Here is a 16,722-nt window from a genome sequence, read left to right on the forward strand (position 1 = left end):
GAGTGAACAAATTGAAACGAATGGCGAACAGAATGTATAATAAAATGGCTACAGAGAAATATACATACGTGGGGATGATTCGCAAGCGCGTCCTGGATCCAGCCCTCAGCATTCAGAGAGAAGGCCTTCAGAGAGAGTGAGTGTCTGGCCAGGCAATGGTGGTCTTTATATACACAACATACATTCACAATACAATGGTCCCTATAATCTCATTGTTCATTGGACACAGGAATGTGTCTCAACATTATAGCAAAGATCATAGGTGGATTTGAACAGGTGGGCTGTGTCTTTCTCCAACTGCTCTGGTTGGAGGTATCCTCAGGATTCCCGCCGCATGTGTAATTTACAGCAAATACAATATATGCTCATAACTACTTTTGCACATAACTATACGCAGGAGCGAGCGATCCTTTCCTAACCAACACCGAAATGTTACCCTTAAAATATCCTACATCTGGATACTAGACACCACCTTTCAACCTTTATCTGACCCTTCCTATCATGCAAAGAGGAATCTCTCTGTCCAGGAACCGTTTAAACTAAACATACTCGCTGACATTGTCTAGGGGAATATTAGCTATAAAACACACTATATGGGTTAAATATGCTACGATCGAGTCGCACGCTAGACGCTCACAAACTCCGCCGTAAATGCACATCTTATGCGCACGAGACGCTGGTGCGTCCCTTACGCAACCTGCGGGGATGTGTATGCACGGGGGAGTGGGTGCACGAGCAGCGCGGTGTGTGCATGAGGGGTTAGTACAAGGCATATGCATCATGATATTTTTCGACTTTGACAATATCTACAACATGTTTCATATGGACCTCAAAGCATGCCTCCTTGCAATAATTAATACAGCTTACCACAGCTATCACAATGGTTACACTGGCAAATACATTGTTTCTTTTCTAATTGAAACACTGTACCATTAATATATGATTTACTCCACAATGCACAGTCTTTGGTACTCAATAACCACACTATGATACACAGCCTCCTAAAAACTCTACTTCACAGCCCAAACATATCTAGAGGAAATGCATATGATCAAAATTTGCTTTTATCCTCCCGCTGGGACAGCGTTGTGATGTAATAAGTCCAAAGTGTCTCTGAGATTAAACACGCTGGATTTATAGACACGGTGACTGTCGGTCATAAAGGTCTCTTTTCAGAAACTAATATTAACTGTGTATCTTCTGACGGGCGTCCCCGTCTAATGCAAGTGATATGAGTGAGAGTTCTTGGTGGGAATGCACCGTAGTTCACAATAAACTGAGTGTCCACTGCGGCTGTGTCAAGTGTAAAGCTTAGCTCACCAGTCCTTTCTGCTACCGCGTCTCCCGCCGGGCATCGGTTCCCGTCCCACACAGCGCTCAGCGGCTTCACCGCTTCACCAGCGCTGTAGATCTCCCGCTGGAGCAGATTATATGCAGGTGGCTGGGATGTGGGTGCTTTTTTAGTCTATCTTTTTTTTACTACACCTCTACTATCTGATTTCTCATCATTGATCCAAAGACACAAGTTAAAAAAGGATTACGGGATACAATAAAAGAAAATGCATAGTAAAATGCATGTATAATGTAGGAATACTGTAAATAACAGAGGGAGAAATAGGCAAAATATTTTTCATGTACACGATGGGGGAATGTAATAGGGTGTGAGAATCAGAAAGTGGGAGATTTCTCCTGGTTTTTTTAAAGTGGCAATCATTTACATGGCAAAACCAGGTTAATTTTGCCATGTAAATGATTGCCACTTAAAAAAAAAAAAAAAAACTCACCAAAACTCCTTTACTTTCTGGTTCTCACACACTATTACATTCCCCCCAATGTGTTTGTGTGCCAAAGGTATAAGGGAGTAACTTGGGGCATGTGATAAATGGTCTATGAAATATAAATGCTTACTTAATAGATAAATAATGGATTATGGCCCTCATTCCGAGTTGTTTGCTCGCTAGCTACTTTTAGCAGCCGTGCAAACGCATAGTCGCCGCCCATTGGGGAGTGTATTTTCGCTTTGCAAGTGTGCGATCGCATGTGCAGCCGAGCAGTACAAAAACATTTTGTGCAAAACAAGACCAGCCCTGTAGTTACTTATCCTGTGCGATGATTGCAGTGATGGAGGTCCCGGAATTGACGTCAGATACCCGCCCTACAAACGCCTGGTCACGCCTGCGTTTTCCCTACCACTCCCAGAAAACGGTCAGTTGACACCCATAAATGCCCTCTTCCTGTCAATCTCCTTGCGATCGGCTGTGCGAATGGATTAGTCGCTAGAAGCATTGCACAGCAACGATGTACCCGTACGACACGCGTGCGCATTGCAGTGCATACGCATGCACAGTTTTGCCATTTTTTTACCTGATCGCTGCGCTGCGAAAATCGGTAGCGTGCGATCAACTCGGAATGACCCCCAATATAAGAAATAAGAAGTGTAAAACAACACAGTTTATTCTACAATGTAACATTTGAGCCTTGTGATCCCCTTTCTGCAGTAGATACATATGACAACAATAGGTTACACATACAATGCTGATTTCATGACAGAGGAAGAAGCTGTCTCTACTAAAAGCCACATCCTTGGCTGAGGTCTCAGTGTACCTGCATGAGGACAGCAGCTCGAACTGAGCCGTGACATAAAGATGATCTTCTACGTTGCTCTACAATTCTTTTTCCAAAGTGAGTATTTGTATGTAATTAATCATTACAGGTTGAGTATCCCATATCCAAATATTCCGAAATACAGATTTTTTTGAGTGAGAGTGAGATAGTGAAACCATTGTTTTCTGATGGCTAAATGTACACAAACTTTGTTTAATACACAAAGTTACTAGAAATATTGTATTAAATGACCTTCAGGCTGTGTGTATAAGGTGTATATGAAACATAAGTGAATTGTGTGAATGTACACACACTTTGTTTAATGCACAAAGTTATTAAAAATTTTGGCTAAAATGACCTTCAGGCTGTGTGTATAAGGAGTATATAAAACATAAATGCATTCTCTGCTTGGACTTGGGTCCCGTCACCATAATATCTCATTATGGTATGCAATTATTCCAAAATATGGAAAAATACGATATCCAAAATACCTCTGGTCCCAAGCATTTTGGATAAGGGATACTCAACCTGTGCTATTAATACATCAACAAATGCAACACTGGTACAATTTCACTTACTGTATTGAGTTTTTAGAACAGTGTTTTATTTATTCCCTGCATTCATTGTTGTTCTACTTTCTAGATAATTTATTAAAATAACAAAATGAAAGTGGCATATGTTTTATGAGTTTATGTTCTATCCTAGTTTAATTCTTTTTCATGCATCAATTATTCAAAACTACAGTATAGATTTTTAATTGCTGCTTTGCCCAAACTTTAAAAAAAAAACATTTATTTTACCTTGTGTGTGTTTGTACAGTAGTTTGTTTAGGTGCTTACAAAACTTGTAGCGTTAGGTTCAATGAATGAATGTTTTAACTACTGGTTTATTGATGTTATTGGTTGATATGTTGTTGTTGTTTTTTTTTTTGTTATGCTGCTTGTCAATGTTTATAAGCTTAGGGGGGCATCCAATTGCCCTTGATTAATTGTTGGCTGTCCAATTAGCTCCGATAAACTGGCACTTATTCCCCGATGCCAGCATTTATCTGAGATTGGCTTTGCGTGCCTCAGACACATAGGTTAGTGGCTTTTCGCAGGACCTAGGTATTTTTGCATGAAAAATGGGTGTTTTCGCACACGGTAATTGGAAAGGGGTGAAAAAAAATGGCACTATCGTGGTAACTGGATACACCCCCCTCTTAGAGTTCTTAACAGTCTTTGTGTTCAGGAACAAATATTTATTTTTAGAAAAAAACATTGCCAGTAAAACACTGGGGTGGCCCAAACCAACCAGTTGTCTTGGCCAATGGCTGATCCAAATAATCACATAGTAAAATTGAATTCTGGATTTTTTTCCACTGAAATCATGTGTTATTAAAATCACCTTACAGTCACACTTCTAAAATGTAAAAGTCTGCCCCTTGCTGTAATCAGTAACCACCAAATAACTTCTGTAAAGCACATTATAGTAGGGGATCTGTGGATGGTTGTTCAGTCCCCAATTTATTAAAGGACCTCAAGTTCTTTTCCATTCAACTCAGTGGTATAAACTCAACACATTCAACCTACAGTCGTCTTCTTTCCATAAACCCATCCTCCATCCCCCCTTTTATATTGTTGTTTTTAGATGTCATTTTTGTCTTGTATTTTGTAATTAGTTATTTCCTGTTATTAATATGTTTTATAGTTTCAAATCCATATTTATGTGGCATCCCCAGATCTCTTCCCTAATAGTGGTGTAAGTCAGACAGTGAGTTTTATTTAGTTAAGATGCTATGTACTAAGCCTTGGATTGAGATAAAGTGGACGGAGATAAAGTACCAATCAATCAGCTCCTGACATTTTTCAAATACAGCCGGTAACATGACAGTTGGAAGCTGATTGGCTGGTACTTTATCTCCGCCAACTTTATCTCCATCCACGGCTTAGTAAATAGACCCCTTAGTCTCTCTCTCTCTCATGTTCTACTGTGTACAGTGCCTCCACCCAAGCTGTCTTCTTCACCGATGTGACCGCAGTCTTAGATTCCACCAGAGAATTCCCGGGATCTATAACTATAGACTCAGCGGGCCAAATCTTGCACTCTTTGATTTAATACATCAACATAATTTGGGATCAAAAATCTATAAAGATGGAAACTACTGACCCTCCAACTATGGGGGCATATGTACTAGGGTCCGAGTTTACCAGAGGTGCAGGCTGCTGGCCGATCTCGGATGTTTTTTAAAGCAGCAATCATTTAGAAGGGATGGTTTTGCCTTGTAAATGATTGCAGCTTTAAACAAACGTTCGAGATTGGCTGGCGTCCCGCACCTTCGGCAAACTCCAACCCTATTACATACGCCCCTATATCTTTATTAGCAAAACATTTACTGAAAGTGAGGGCTGAATCATAAACTAATTCTCTTGTTTACAAACAAAAAATCAGTAAGGAAGATATGCCAGATACGCACAAGCAGAAGGTACAGTTCAGGATTGTTGTAACCCATTGGATTTGATCTCGCCATATCAAATGAAGGGTTAATACCTTAAGGCACAGGTGCTCAAACTCGGTCCTCAGGACCCCACACAGTGCATGTTTTGCAGGTCTCTTCACAGAATCACAAGTGACATAATTAACTCCACCTGTGGACCTTTTAAAATGGGTCAGTGATTAATTAATACACCTGTGCACCTGCTGGGTTACCTGCAAAACATGCACTGTGTGGGGTCCTGAGGACCGAGTTTGAGAACCACTGCCTTAAGGGATATAATAGATTTAAACTGGTGTATGAAGCCATTTCGGTCTATATGGAATATCTGCTTGGATTATCTGCTTACTGGATATTGAATTGTTATCAATAAAACAAGAGGTGACTGTTCATTTAACGATACCTACAGTCCTGGATGGGCTAAAATCCATACATCTGTATACAGAATCCTATACACACTAAGTATCCACCTGTTGATATTAAAAAGACCAGAGACGACTCATAACTGAAGTTACAGAGTAACAAAGGCACAAATAATAAAAATAAACACGGACATACTCTTATTGAAGTGAAATAAACTTTATTAATTACAAATTCCAGTGCACAGAACAATACTTGAAATCACATTCTCTCTTTCTTTTACTTCTATCTAATTTTATTCTATATTTCATTAGTTTTTATCCTATGATTTAATTAATAATGAAAAGTTACATTTTAAAATGGTCCATAGTTGTGCACCACTCTAGGGCAATTAATTAATGGGGGTCCTTTAAGAAATAAAACAAGAACCTGTGCAACCAATATCCTTACAATATTTAAATAGGGGTTGCAAAGGTGTCACATTACCAAGCTCCGGGATGCAAAGTGCTCTGGAGTTTGGACCCCACAGCTAACGTCATCTAAAGTTGGAGTTGGCTGCTGTAGCCTATGGGCTATATTTTGCAAAAACTACCGGGAGCGGAAGCTCCAGAACCCTCCCCGGCAATGACCACCACACATGAGTGGTCAGTAGACTGCTCATGTGCAGGGGACCCGATAGTGAAGTGAAAAGAACACTCCTTCACTTCGAGCACATTGCAGGGATGGGCTTCTTTTGCAGCCCCTGTCTCTGCATGTGAACACTGATACATCTGGGTGGTATTTGACTTCTTATTGCTGCGCGTCTGAAACCACAATAATTGAGATATACTGTATTCCCCCTAATGAGGAAAGTCTTTTTTTCTCCGCAACTCTTGCATCCACTGGCTTTAATTAGTGTAATTGTGAAGCCACGTATAAATGCAGGGTAATTATTTGGATTGTGACTGAGGCTGAATGCAACAATGAGGCCTTCAAGCACTGGAGAGGCTACAGAGCTTCCAGGCCCTGTGGTGCTGCAGGAGACAATGGATTGACCACGGTAACAGTGTATACAGTAGGATACCCCTCCACAGGGTTGGACTGGTCCATAGGGGTACAGCGGAAACCACCGGTGGTCCCAACTGCCTGGGGGCCCACCTCCTCCTCTAGGGATCAGGTTTCAGACTGTGCACTTGAATTATACATTATAAATGTTACCTTATACTGCACAGGACGATGGTGTATTTTCTATAGTGCATTGCTGTTATTAATGACTTTCTAGAGTGATTGTTGACGTGAACTTTGTCAATCGACATGTGATGGTGCACATGTATTATTTTTTTCTGATGTCTAACACTCAACCATTCCAGATAGATGAGAGCCGCTACCAAGGTCTCCATGAATGACATTAGTGAAGCCTGTCAATTGTTCCACAATTGATGCTTATCCATTGATGATTTCCTGCCATTGATGGAGATCATCAATGTTGAACCCGTTGATGGACAACCCTGTATACATCTGCATCTTTACTGTATTTACAGTGGAGCTGAGCAATTATTAGGTTATGGGTGTAGTATGGTATGATATGTGGGCGCCTGGATCCCGACCGCCGGCATACCGGCAGCTGGGCCAGCGCAAATGAGCCCCTTGTGGGCTCACTGCTACCAGCTCTTGTTATTTTTCAAACACAGGGGTCTATTTACTAAGCCTTGGATGGAGATAAAATGGCCAAAGATAAAGTACCTGCCAATCAGCTCCTAACTGCCGTGTCACAGCCTGGGTTTGAAAAATGACAGGAGGTGATTGGCTGGTCTTTTATCTCCGTACACTTTATTTCCACCTGAGGCTTAGTAAATAGACACTACAGTCTGTAACATGGCAGTTTGGAGCTGGTTGGTACTTTATCTCTCTCCAAGTTTTTATACATCTCCCCCTGACAGTTTTTTTTGCCTCTTAATCAGGTGCCTAGTGGGCCATTCCACTGTCACGTATGGGCAAGGCCGCCAGCATGTGTAAGGCCGCCTCCCGATGCATTTGTAATCTAATTGCAAACGCACCGGATCTAAGGTTGACCCCTGGCAGCGCAGCCTGGCTGCACTGTCAGCTGCCAATTTTATCGGAGCGGCTGCGTGTGATGCCACAAAGCCACCCTAAAAATGGTTCTGGCCTGCCCCCCCAACGTCGCGTTGTCGCCCCGAAAAATGCGCGACGCTGTCAATCACATTGCGGTTGCATCCATCAGGTATGTGACCGCAATGTGTGTGTCCGCGCAGCAGGTCTGAATGACCCCCTTTTTTCCCTAGTAATGACTGCTTTTAATTTTTTCCTCTCTCCACTTAAGCTGGTTACACACTATACGATATATCGGCTGTTCGTGCAAACAGCCGTTATAAGTTTATTGTTATCCCATCAGCAGGTGTGTATACCTGATATGTCTGTGAACGACATTGTTCAGACATATTGCGTCAGCTGTGCAGCTGTGCCAGTTCTGTTTGGAGACGGAATGCAGTTCCGCCTCCTCCGGCTCGCCTAACCTAGGGAAATGCCGGGCGCCCGCTGAGACTGTGTTACCAGCGGGCACCAGCTCTTTCATGACGTCTCTCCCATAGTTGTGAGGAGCGGATGCCAGACGGAGGCTGTGGTCCGGAAGCAGGAGTGGGGCTGGTGAGTATTGGTTCTTTTGTGTGTGTAAGCAGCGCTACTAGAGGGTAAAACTAGCGGCACATCTACTGGGGGGCAAACAAACTGGAGGCATAACTACTGGGGGCAAACCAACTGGGGCATAACTACTGGAGGCACGCCAACTGGGGGCAAACCTACTGGGGGCATATCTACTGGGGGCAAACCAACTGGGGGCATAACTACTGAGGGCATATCTACAGGGGGCATATCTACAGGGGACATATCTACTGGGGGCAATACTAATGAGAGCATTGCATAGGGGGCACTTAATAAGGGGCATCTCTCCTGGGGACATAAGGGGCACTACTACTGGGGGCACTGAATAAGGGACACCAAAACTATGGGCTCTACATAAGAGGCACTACTGCTGTGGGCATTATGTGTATTTGGGGTGCTACTACTGTGGGCTTTGTGTATAAGCGGCACTAACGTGTGTCATAACATGAATAAGGGATACTACTATGAGGTGCAATGTGAATAAGATTGTGCTACTGTGCAGCGTAATTTGAATTGGGGATACTATTGGGTGAATACGCCCCTTTCTTTTTGAGGCCTTGTCCCTTTTTTGTGGCAATCTCTTTATTTCACAAGCGTGGGTGGGGTGAGTTCCACCACCTCTCTAGGACCACTTTAAGCACTGAAATACTGTATCTGGCTGTGTGTACGGGTGGTCTACCGACCACCCACACTCTTACAGCGAGGGTCATTGTCACAGCTGGGCAGGCAAATTCAAATGCCAGCCCAGCTGGAGGAGAGGACTGACACATTGAGCGGATGATCGGTAAGTATGTACACTTACCTGGAGTGGCTGTTCTGTCAGTGCAACTGTGGGTCCACTGACATGTTGCTTGAGTGTGTACTCAGCCTAAAGGTCTGTACACATTAGACGATGTCGCTCTGTGAGTTACGTCGTCTAATGTTTCCCCTCCCGGGCTGGCCGTTCGGCGGGCGACTGTACACACTGAGCGATATGACCGCTCATATCGCTCAGTGACGTCACGCCTCCGCCAGACCTGCATGCAGGTCGTGGACGACAGTCCAGATCCTGCATGCATGCACTGGCGACAGCGACGATCGTTGCCGACCCACGGGGCCGCGCATCAGTTGTCGCTGGCGGCATACACACTTGCCGATAAAATGAGCGATGTCGCTCAGGGAGGGGGAAAATGAGCGACGTCGCTCATTTTATCGGCAAGTGTGTATGGGCCTAGTTAAGCCCAAGCTTTTTTTCTTCTCTCTGTCTTTCCAACCCCTCAGTGTCTATGTTGCTATGGCGATAGTGGCACTTCCAGTGCAAAAAGCTAAAGGCCTCCATACATCATGAACATATTGCTGCTATTTGCTGATCCCCCGGCAGTGGCCGGGTTCGGGAATCATGAATATTAAACGTTTTAAAATGTTGATTCCCTGTTCCCGACTGAAAATGGCTGGTATTGGCAAATTGGGGATTTTTTAAATTAAAAATGTCCCCGATTCCCCAATGGATCGCTGATTATCGATAGCAGTTCCGATCAGGCTAGGGAAACGGGGCTCTGATGTATGGGAGCCTTTAGTATAAATTAGAGATGAGCGCCTGAAATTTTTCGGGTTTTGTGTTTTGGTTTTGGGTTCGGTTCCGCGGCCGTGTTTTGGGTTCGAACGCGTTTTGGCAAAACCTCACCGAATTTTTTTTGTCGGATTCGGGTGTGTTTTGGATTCGGGTGTTTTTTTCAAAAAACACTAAAAAACAGCTTAAATCATAGAATTTGGGGGTCATTTTGATCCCAAAGTATTATTAACCTCAAAAACCATAATTTACACTCATTTTCAGTCTATTCTGAATACCTCACACCTCACAATATTATTTTTAGTCCTAAAATTTGCACCGAGGTCGCTGTGTGAGTAAGATAAGCGACCCTAGTGGCCGACACAAACACCGGGCCCATCTAGGAGTGGCACTGCAGTGTCACGCAGGATGTCCCTTCCAAAAAACCCTCCCCAAACAGCACATGACGCAAAGAAAAAAAGAGGCGCAATGAGGTAGCTGTGTGAGTAAGATTAGCGACCCTAGTGGCCGACACAAACACCGGGCCCATCTAGGAGTGGCACTGCAGTGTCACGCAGGATGGCCCTTCCAAAAAACCCTCCCCAAACAGCACATGACGCAAAGAAAAAAAGAGGCGCAATGAGGTAGCTGTGTGAGTAAGATTAGCGACCCTAGTGGCCGACACAAACACCGGGCCCATCTAGGAGTGGCACTGCAGTGTCACGCAGGATGGCCCTTCCAAAAAACCCTCCCCAAACAGCACATGACGCAAAGAAAAAAAGAGGCGCAATGAGGTAGCTGTGTGAGTAAGATTAGCGACCCTAGTGGCCGACACAAACACCGGGCCCATCTAGGAGTGGCACTGCAGTGTCACGCAGGATGTCCCTTCCAAAAAACCCTCCCCAAACAGCACATGACGCAAAGAAAAAAAGAGGCGCAATGAGGTAGCTGTGTGAGTAAGATTAGCGACCCTAGTGGCCGACACAAACACCGGGCCCATCTAGGAGTGGCACTGCAGTGTCACGCAGGATGTCCCTTCCAAAAAACCCTCCCCAAACAGCACATGACGCAAAGAAAAAAAGAGGCGCAATGAGGTAGCTGTGTGAGTAAGATTAGCGACCCTAGTGGCCGACACAAACACCGGGCCCATCTAGGAGTGGCACTGCAGTGTCACGCAGGATGTCCCTTCCAAAAAACCCTCCCCAAACAGCACATGACGCAATGAAAAAAAGAGGCGCAATGAGGTAGCTGACTGTGTGAGTAAGATTAGCGACCCTAGTGGCCGACACAAACACCGGGCCCATCTAGGAGTGGCACTGCAGTGTCACGCAGGATGTCCCTTCCAAAAAAACCCTCCCCAATCAGCACATGATGCAAAGAAAAAGAAAAGAAAAAAGAGGTGCAAGATGGAATTGTCCTTGGGCCCTCCCACCCACCCTTATGTTGTATAAACAAAACAGGACATGCACACTTTAACCAACCCATCATTTCAGTGACAGGGTCTGCCACACGACTGTGACTGATATGACGGGTTGGTTTGGACCCCCCCCAAAAAAGAAGCAATTAATCTCTCCTTGCACAAACTGGCTCTACAGAGGCAAGATGTCCACCTCATCTTCACCCTCCGATATATCACCGTGTACATCCCCCTCCTCACAGATTATCAATTCGTCCCCACTGGAATCCACCATCTCAGCTCCCTGTGTACTTTGTGGAGGCAATTGCTGCTGGTCAATGTCTCCGCGGAGGAATTGATTATAATTCATTTTAATGAACATCATCTTCTCCACATTTTCTGGATGTAACCTCGTACGCCGATTGCTGACAAGGTGAGCGGCGGCACTAAACACTCTTTCGGAGTACACACTTGTGGGAGGGCAACTTAGGTAGAATAAAGCCAGTTTGTGCAAGGGCCTCCAAATTGCCTCTTTTTCCTGCCAGTATACGTACGGACTGTGTGACGTGCCTACTTGGATGCGGTCACTCATATAATCCTCCACCATTCTATCAATGTTGAGAGAATCATATGCAGTGACAGTAGACGACATGTCCGTAATCGTTGTCAGGTCCTTCAGTCCGGACCAGATGTCAGCATCAGCAGTCGCTCCAGACTGCCCTGCATCACCGCCAGCGGGTGGGCTCGGAATTCTGAGCCTTTTCCTCGCACCCCCAGTTGCGGGAGAATGTGAAGGAGGAGATGTTGACAGGTCGCGTTCCGCTTGACTTGACAATTTTGTCACCAGCAGGTCTTTCAACCCCAGCAGACCTGTGTCTGCCGGAAAGAGAGATCCAAGGTAGGCTTTAAATCTAGGATCGAGCACGGTGGCCAAAATGTAGTGCTCTGATTTCAACAGATTGACCACCCGTGAATCCTTGTTAAGCGAATTAAGGGCTGCATCCACAAGTCCCACATGCCTAGCGGAATCGCTCCCTTTTAGCTCCTTCTTCAATGCCTCCAGCTTCTTCTGCAAAAGCCTGATGAGGGGAATGACCTGACTCAGGCTGGCAGTGTCTGAACTGACTTCACGTGTGGCAAGTTCAAAGGGCATCAGAACCTTGCACAACGTTGAAATCATTCTCCACTGCACTTGAGACAGGTGCATTCCATCTCCTATATCGTGCTCAATTGTAAAGGCTTGAATGGCCTTTTGCTGCTCCTCCAACCTCTGAAGCATATAGAGGGTTGAATTCCACCTCGTTACCACTTCTTGCTTCAGATGATGGCAGGGCAGGTTCAGTAGTTTTTGGTGGTGCTCCAGTCTTCTGTACGTGGTGCCTGTACGCCGAAAGTGTCCCGCAATTTTTCTGGCCACCGACAGCATCTCTTGCACGCCCCTGTCGTTTTTTAAAAAATTCTGCACCACCAAATTCAAGGTATGTGCAAAACATGGGACGTGCTGGAATTTGCCCATATTTAATGCACACACAATATTGCTGGCGTTGTCCGATGCCACAAATCCACAGGAGAGTCCAATTGGGGTAAGCCATTCCGCGATGATCTTCCTCAGTTGCCGTAAGAGGTTTTCAGCTGTGTGCGTATTCTGGAAAGCGGTGATACAAAGCGTAGCCTGCCTAGGAAAGAGTTGGCGTTTGCGAGATGCTGCTACTGGTGCCGCCGCTGCTGTTCTTGCGGCGGGAGTCCATACATCTACCCAGTGGGCTGTCACAGTCATATAGTCCTGACCCTGCCCTGCTCCACTTGTCCACATGTCCGTGGTTAAGTGGACATTGGGTACAACTGCATTTTTTAGGAGACTGGTGAGTCTTTTTCTGACGTCCGTGTACATTCTCGGTATCGCCTGCCTAGAGAAGTGGAACCTAGATGGTATTTGGTAACGGGGGCACACTGCCTCAATAAATTGTCTAGTTCCCTGTGAACTAACGGCGGATACCGGACGCACGTCTAACACCAACATAGTTGTCAAGGACTCAGTTATCCGCTTTGCAGTAGGATGACTGCTGTGATATTTCATCTTCCTCGCAAAGGACTGTTGAACAGTCAATTGCTTACTGGAAGTAGTACAAGTGGGCTTACGACTTCCCCTCTGGGATGACCATCGACTCCCAGCGGCAACAACAGCAGCGCCAGCAGCAGTAGGCGTTACACGCAAGGATGCATCGGAGGAATCCCAGGCAGGAGAGGACTCGTCAGACTTGCCAGTGACATGGCCTGCAGGACTATTGGCATTCCTGGGGAAGGAGGAAATTGACACTGAGGGAGTTGGTGGGGTGGTTTGCGTGAGCTTGGTTACAAGAGGAAGGGATTTACTGGTCAGTGGACTGCTTCCGCTGTCACCCAAAGTTTTTGAACTTGTCACTGACTTATTATGAATGCGCTGCAGGTGACGTATAAGGGAGGATGTTCCGAGGTGGTTAACGTCCTTACCCCTACTTATTACAGCTTGACAAAGGGAACACACGGCTTGACACCTGTTGTCCGCATTTCTGGTGAAATACCTCCACACCGAAGAGCTGATTTTTTTTGTATTTTCACCTGGCATGTCAACGGCCATATTCCTCCCACGGACAACAGGTGTCTCCCCGGGTGCCTGACTTAAACAAACCACCTCACCATCAGAATCCTCCTGGTCAATTTCCTCCCCAGCGCCAGCAACACCCATATCCTCCTCATCCTGGTGTACTTCAACACTGACATCTTCAATCTGACTATCAGGAACTGGACTGCGGGTGCTCCTTCCAGCACTTGCAGGGGGCGTGCAAATGGTGGAAGGGGGTGGTCTTCTGTTTGCCAGCGGTCGGGCTCCCGGCGCTCAGTATACCGGCGCCGGGAGCCCGACCGCCGGCTTACCGACACTTATTTTCCCTCGTGGGGGTCCACGACCCCCATAGAGGGAGAATAAAATAGTGTGGCGCGCGTAGCGCGCCACCGTGCCCGTAGCGTGGCGAGCGCAGCGAGCCCGCAAGGGGCTCATTTGCGCTCGCCAAGCTGTCGGTAAGCCGGCGGTCGGGCTCCCGGCGCCGGGATGCTGGTCGCCGGGAGCCCGACCGCCGGCCACCCGTAGTGAACCCGGTGGAAGGCGCATGCTCTTCACGTCCAGTGTTGGGAAGGTCAGGCATCGCAACCGACACAATTGGACTCTCCTTGTGGATTTGGGATTTCAAAGAACGCACAGTTCTTTGCGGTGCTTTTGCCAGCTTGAGTCTTTTCAGTTTTCTAGCGAGAGGCTGAGTGCTTCCATCCTCATGTGAAGCTGAACCACTAGCCATGAACATAGGCCAGGGCCTCAGCCGTTCCTTGCCACTCCGTGTGGTAAATGGCATATTGGCAAGTTTACGCTTCTCCTCCGACAATTTTATTTTAGGTTTTGGAGTCCTTTTTTTACTGATATTTGGTGTTTTGGTTTTGACATGCTCTGTACTATGCCATTGGGCATCGGCCTTGGCAGACGACGTTGCTGGCATTTCATCGTCTCGGCCATGACTAGTGGCAGCAGCTTCAGCACGAGGTGGAAGTGGATCTTGATCTTTCCCTAATTTTGGAACCTCAACATTTTTGTTCTCCATATTTTAATAGGCACAACTAAAAGGCACCTCAGGTAAACAATGGAGATGGATGGATTGGATACTAGTATACAATTTTGGACGGGCTGCCGAGTGCCGACACAGAGGTAGCCACAGCCGTGAACTACCGCACTGTACTGTGTCTGCTGCTAATATATAGACTGGTTGATAAAGAGATAGTATACTCGTAACTAGTATGTATGTATAAAGAAAGAAAAAAAAACCACGGTTAGGTGGTATATACAATTATGGACGGGCTGCCGAGTGCCGACACAGAGGTAGCCACAGCCGTGAACTACCGCACTGTACTGTGTCTGCTGCTAATATATAGACTGGTTGATAAAGAGATAGTATACTCGTAACTAGTATGTATGTATAAAGAAAGAAAAAAAAACCACGGTTAGGTGGTATATACAATTATGGACGGGCTGCCGAGTGCCGACACAGAGGTAGCCACAGCCGTGAACTACCGCACTGTACTGTGTCTGCTGCTAATATATAGACTGGTTGATAAAGAGATAGTATACTCGTAACTAGTATGTATGTATAAAGAAAGAAAAAAAAACCACGGTTAGGTGGTATATACAATTATGGACGGGCTGCCGAGTGCTGACACAGAGGTAGCCACAGCCGTGAACTACCGCACTGTACTGTGTCTGCTGCTAATATATAGACTGGTTGATAAAGAGATAGTATACTCGTAACTAGTATGTATGTATAAAGAAAGAAAAAAAAACCACGGTTAGGTGGTATATACAATTATGGACGGGCTGCCGAGTGCCGACACAGAGGTAGCCACAGCCGTGAACTACCGCACTGTACTGTGTCTGCTGCTAATATATAGACTGGTTGATAAAGAGATAGTATACTCGTAACTAGTATGTATGTATAAAGAAAGAAAAAAAAACCACGGTTAGGTGGTATATACAATTATGGACGGGCTGCCGAGTGCCGACACAGAGGTAGCCACAGCCGTGAACTACCGCACTGTACTGTGTCTGCTGCTAATATATAGACTGGTTGATAAAGAGATAGTATACTCGTAACTAGTATGTATGTATAAAGAAAGAAAAAAAAACCACGGTTAGGTGGTATATACAATTATGGACGGGCTGCCGAGTGCCGACACAGAGGTAGCCACAGCCGTGAACTACCGCACTGTACTGTGTCTGCTGCTAATATATAGACTGGTTGATAAAGAGATAGTATACTCGTAATCGTAACTAGTATGTATGTATAAAGAAAGAAAAAAAAACCACGGTTAGGTGGTATATACAATTATGGACGGGCTGCCGAGTGCCGACACAGAGGTAGCCACAGCCGTGAACTACCGCACTGTACTGTGTCTGCTGCTAATATATAGACTGGTTGATAAAGAGATAGTATACTCGTAACTAGTATGTATGTATAAAGAAAGAAAAAAAAACCACGGTTAGGTGGTATATACAATTATGGACGGGCTGCCGAGTGCCGACACAGAGGTAGCCACAGCCGTGAACTACCGCACTGTACTGTGTCTGCTGCTAATATAGACTGGTTGATAAAGAGATAGTATACTCGTAACTAGTATGTATGTATAAAGAAAGAAAAAAAAACCACGGTTAGGTGGTATATACAATTATGGACGGGCTGCCGAGTGCCGACACAGAGGTAGCCACAGCCGTGAACTACCGCACTGTACTGTGTCTGCTGCTAATATATAGACTGGTTGATAAAGAGATAGTATACTCGTAACTAGTATGTATGTATAAAGAAAGAAAAAAAAACCACGGTTAGGTGGTATATACAATTATGGACGGGCTGCCGAGTGCCGACACAGAGGTAGCCACAGCCGTGAACTACCGCACTGTACTGTGTCTGCTGCTAATATAGACTGGTTGATAAAGAGATAGTATACTACTAATATTATATACTGGTGGTCAGGTCACTGGTCACTAGTCACACTGGCAGTGGCACTCCTGCAGCAAAAGTGTGCACTGTTTAATTTTAATATAATATTATGTACTCCTGGCTCCTGCTATAACCTATAACTGGCACTGCAGTAGTGCTCCCCAGTCTCCCCCACAATTATAAGCTG

The 16,722-nt window shown here is 45.4% G+C and overlaps 1 protein-coding gene across 1 annotated transcript in view; it reads left to right on the forward strand.

Moving 5' to 3' along the window:
• The first annotated feature begins 2,605 nt into the window (after positions 1–2,605).
• The window catches only part of LOC134998746 (uncharacterized), a 76,653-nt gene continuing 62,536 nt past the window's right edge, over positions 2,606–16,722 (forward strand). The window contains exon 1 of the mRNA XM_063951383.1: positions 2,606–2,682. Coding sequence (XP_063807453.1) covers positions 2,646–2,682 — 37 coding nt within the window. The 5' untranslated portion in view covers positions 2,606–2,645. The remainder of the gene's footprint in view (positions 2,683–16,722) is intronic.

Source organism: Pseudophryne corroboree, chromosome 1, assembly GCF_028390025.1.
Source record: "Pseudophryne corroboree isolate aPseCor3 chromosome 1, aPseCor3.hap2, whole genome shotgun sequence".
Lineage (NCBI taxonomy): Eukaryota > Metazoa > Chordata > Amphibia > Anura > Myobatrachidae > Pseudophryne > Pseudophryne corroboree.